Source organism: Aegilops tauschii, chromosome 6 (assembly GCF_002575655.3).
Source record: "Aegilops tauschii subsp. strangulata cultivar AL8/78 chromosome 6, Aet v6.0, whole genome shotgun sequence".
Taxonomy (NCBI): Eukaryota; Viridiplantae; Streptophyta; class Magnoliopsida; order Poales; family Poaceae; genus Aegilops; species Aegilops tauschii.
The window spans coordinates 443,830,530-443,834,623 of NC_053040.3; the positions used below are offsets into that span (position 1 = coordinate 443,830,530).

Genomic DNA, 4,094 nt, shown 5'->3' on the forward strand with positions numbered 1-4,094 from the left:
TGTTCGCTCTATCGCTATGCTGCGCTACCTACCATTTGCTATATCATGCCTCCCATATTGCCATGTCAAGCCCACTACACCACGGTAGAGCTTACATGACACACTTCTGTGGGCAAAGGTTCAGTAATCTCCACAAAATAACTGTCGGCGTAGCTTTTAAGTTTTATCTTCGGATCATATGTTGGCATAGGCACATTATTGTGGACACACTAAGTGTCGGCAACCACACAACGACAATGTATCTTTCAGTAATTGCTTAATAACTTGTTATGTGTCGGCAGATGTCTGGGTTTTGACATTTTTTCAGTCACCGTAGGTAGGTACTTAGCGACCTAACATGTGTCGGCGTACATAGGGTGTATGGACACGAACAAAGTGTCGGGGTAGGTGGACACGTGTCAATCGTTGGAAACTTGGCGCGAGATTTCGGCGCGGGTGGAAATTTTTCGGGTTTTTGTGCAAAATAGCCTCCACCCCCGAGCAAACAATCCCCAAATCGAACAACTCCACAACCCTAAACCGTGCCCTGTCGCCGCCCACCTCGCGCTCGATCCACGATCCGGACGCCATCACCGCCGGCCTCGCGCTCGATCCAAAGTCCGGCCGCCATCGCCGCCGGCCTCGCGCTCAACCCCGTCGTCAAGCCGTCGTCCCGGAGGTCGCACCCCCTCCCCAAGCTCCACCCCACATCCACCCATCCTCGCACTCTGCCCCCTCTCCCCGAGATCGAGCCGCGGTCCTCGCACTCCACAATCCGACGGCCGTCCTCGTGTCCTCCTGACATCCAGTCGCCGTCCTCGCGAATCTCCATCCCTGCTACCTCCGGGGCTCCATCGTCGTGCTCCCGCTGCTGCCGGATCTGCTGCTATCGGGGCTCCATTGCCGGCCTCCCGCTGCTGCCGGACATGCTGATGCCAGGGATCCATCTCCAGGCTCATTACGCTGCTACCGGACCTGCTGCCGGGGCTCCATCTCCTTCGAGCTGTGCCCCTCCCGAATCCAGCCGTCCCCGTGCCTTGAGGTAAGCGTCAACTCCTCCTAAGTTTTCCTTTGCTGTACTGCTGCACTTAATTCATATGTCGTTGCTTGTGATAGTAGACAACCGGACAAGAATATGTTTCTGTTGCTTGATTGTTTTGTACTGCTATTTGCCTGAATAATGAATAATGATTGTTGCTTCACCGATGCAAAACTAACACTGTCGCACTAGCCAAATTCAGATACTTGGCAAATTTGATATTAATGGTGCATCATGGACAAAACGTGGTTGTCTAAGCCTAGGTACATCAAAGTTTCCTTTTTCCCCAACTCATAAGCGGTATAATTATGTCATGAACTGTTCTGATATCTCTGTTTGTGGTGATTGGGTTGGTGTAGATGAGTCGACAACGAAGCTCGGGGACGTGATATGGCGCTCGGTGTAGGTGGCCATGGTGGACCTGAAGCTGGCTGAGATAAGTGATGGGGTCAGTGTTGTGCTCCTCCCGTTCTCATTAACCAAATAGTGCAGACTGTGGCTGTATGACTCGTGTATATATCCACTTGGACCACCAAAATCAAACTGATAGCAAGAACTTGATATAGTGCTAAGTTATAGTTCGTAAACAGATCCATATTAGTTTAGAGATCCGCACAACAAATTTATACATTCAGAATAACCACCAAAATCCAACAGCACAATTAACTAGATTGGAAGAATTTATTTGATTAATATGTGCACATGAAACAACAAATTAACCCGTGTGAACTATCCACATCGGTCTGAGTTATGCTGAACTTTTTGATCTTTTTACTAACCACATCGGTGGTCTAAAAGAATTAATGAGTAGCAACACAGACTAAGAAATTGCTATTTATCTTATCTATGCTAAGAAACCGGAGACTGAATTTACCAACATGGAAGGATTCCTCAAGAGCACATCAGCACCTGAAGCTGCTGCTGTCGCAGCTCTACAATTTTTCTTCTTTCCGGACGCCCGACAGCCCGAGCATGCAAGAGCAGCAGCACGAGCAGGCCGTGCTGTGCAACATCAGCAGAGCGCTCTCAGTGCAGCAGAACTACTCGGGCGTCTCTGATGACAGTATATTTGATACTGAAGTTGAAGATTATAGCACGACATTCGTACTAGTAATAATTACATGTAGGCCTATTTTTGAATGCCTATTTTTCAGTTGTGTTGGGAATCAGACCAAAGAGTAATGATTGTTGTTGTCTTGTTGCAGATCAAAGATGCCATGAAGACAACTAATGTGCCAGGAGGTGCAGGTACTAACAGCAGTTGCCTCTACTTGTTGAAGCTTTAGATTTTTATTTCCTCTTTAAATAGATCATAGATGGTAATCTCAGCTTCATCCTCAATGGCTCGTGATATTGTAGTATCTCTTCATCTAATTTATACATTACAAGTAAACTGAATGTGTCAAGACAATGTACAAAGAAGTGCAACATAACTACATAAGCCCCAGCCATGTTTCCTCTATAGCATATAAAAGTTTAGTACAATCTACTACTGCCAGTTAAATATTATTACAACCTACAACTCTTAGTATCTGACAAGCCCATTTCTTTATAAACTACTACTGCCTGTTCTTAAATATAACAAGCTACAACTACTACTATGAGTTGTTAACAAATAATATTGCTGATCAGGAATCCTATCTTATGGTATTTATTGCCAAGTTTGTAGGCATCATCTTATCCTTTATAACCTGTTGCAGACTCACAGAGCTGCCATGTTAGCTTATTAACTTGCCACCAGTCTGAACTTTTGAGCTCCAGAATAGAATATTGTAATTCTGATGGTGTCGTGCGGCTCAATTAAGAAACGATTCTGCGGAAGCATATTGATAATCCATGTCCTGATCTTGGTCAAATATGTTACAAACTTGAAAATAGCCACATCCTAATTCTGCATCCTTTCCCCTTGTATTAGTTTAGTTTGTTTGTTGCCATACCAAGCTTATTTTTGAGAATGTTTTTTACTCGTCATAAGCATTTCTGTAGCATATATGCACAAGTAGATTTTCTGGGAATGCTCTTGCTAATAATTCTGGGACATGAAACCAAAAGGAACTCAAGTGTGTTGATCAAATGATGTTGACAAAAATAGCAGAACATTGTTTCCTGTAGTGATTGATTCCTGTGGAGAAGGAAGCCCGCAACACTACACTTCACCGCATAGGAACAAATATATTTGTGTGTATTCATGGTCATATAACAATGTTACTCTCACATGAACAATCAAGTATAAGCTAGCATGTGCCGCTCTAGCCTAACAATCTTCATATGAGCTTTGAACAACTTTTGGAATGATTGCACTTTCGTGACAAATTCATATGGAATATTTTCAGGTACTTAGCCACACCTAGCATTGGATGTGAGGAGGACTTGGAGTGTCATGGAACACATATGGCTGTTTGCAGTATTTTGGACCAACCAACTTCAATCATTTCTTGAATCTTATGTGTGTTCTGGACCATTTGGTGCTTCAAGTGTTTTGGAGTAGAAACTTTGTGCTCATGTATGTGATTTATGTGTTCTGGACCATTGTTTGAATTAGTTCAGACTAGCAAATAGTGGCCCTTTGACTTGTGTGTTCTGGATGGTCAAACTATGCTTGTGAACCTGTGTGAATATATATTTATGTATGTTTGTGAACCTATCATCATTGTTGTCCAATATGTGTTCATCTTGATGTTGTTTGTTGATCGCATTTGACATTGTATATAGTATATGTATCAAATCATTTGTTTGGCTGTACACTACATTTCCAACAATTTATCTGCTGGTAAACAGATTCTTGCAGAGTAATTGTCAGCCATGGTTACTACCTAGCTAGACAGAATAAGTGTAGGCAATTTGTACGTACCTAGCTAGACAGAGTATGTGTCGTCCAAGGTATGTACCTATCTAGACAACATAAGTGTCGGCAAAGGTATAGATCTGTCCAAACAGAACAAGTGTCGGCAAAGGTATATACCTAGCAGGACAACTTATGTGTTGCCAAAAGTGGGGTCTATGTTCACACCCCGTCTATCGCCGTAGCTAGGGTGTATGCCCACAAATCATGTGTCGGGGTAGGTAGGTGTATGTG

The 4,094-nt window shown here is 43.6% G+C and overlaps 1 protein-coding gene across 5 annotated transcripts; it reads left to right on the forward strand.

Annotated features, from left to right (window-relative positions):
• The first annotated feature begins 482 nt into the window (after positions 1-482).
• Positions 483-3,662, forward strand: LOC123494373 (uncharacterized). Of its 5 annotated transcripts, none has more exons than XR_006665604.2 (5): positions 483-1,021; positions 1,211-1,281; positions 1,378-2,141; positions 2,224-2,266; positions 3,352-3,662. XR_006665604.2 is itself a non-coding variant. In XM_073502404.1 (3 exons), exons 1-3 carry the CDS (start codon positions 1,865-1,867, stop codon positions 3,357-3,359), a joined length of 315 nt encoding a protein of 104 aa, XP_073358505.1. In that variant the 5' UTR covers positions 1,568-1,864; the 3' UTR covers positions 3,360-3,662. The 5 variants fall into 5 exon arrangements, 1 of the variants encoding a protein (XP_073358505.1); XR_006665605.2 differs by having other exon boundaries at positions 1,378-1,466; XR_012188110.1 differs by having other exon boundaries at positions 487-1,021; positions 1,221-1,281.
• The last annotated feature ends 432 nt before the right edge of the window (positions 3,663-4,094 follow it).

What these genes read in the sequence shown, in the direction of transcription:
- LOC123494373 (XM_073502404.1), top strand. Translation starts at nt 1,865, where the DNA reads ATGCTAAGAAACCGGAGACTGAATTTACCAACATGGAAGGATTCCTCA. An exon ending in ATAGCACGACATTCGTACTA is followed by an intron (nt 2,129 to 2,223) that starts GTAATAATTACA and finishes GTCTTGTTGCAG; the next exon opens with ATCAAAGATGCCATGAAGAC.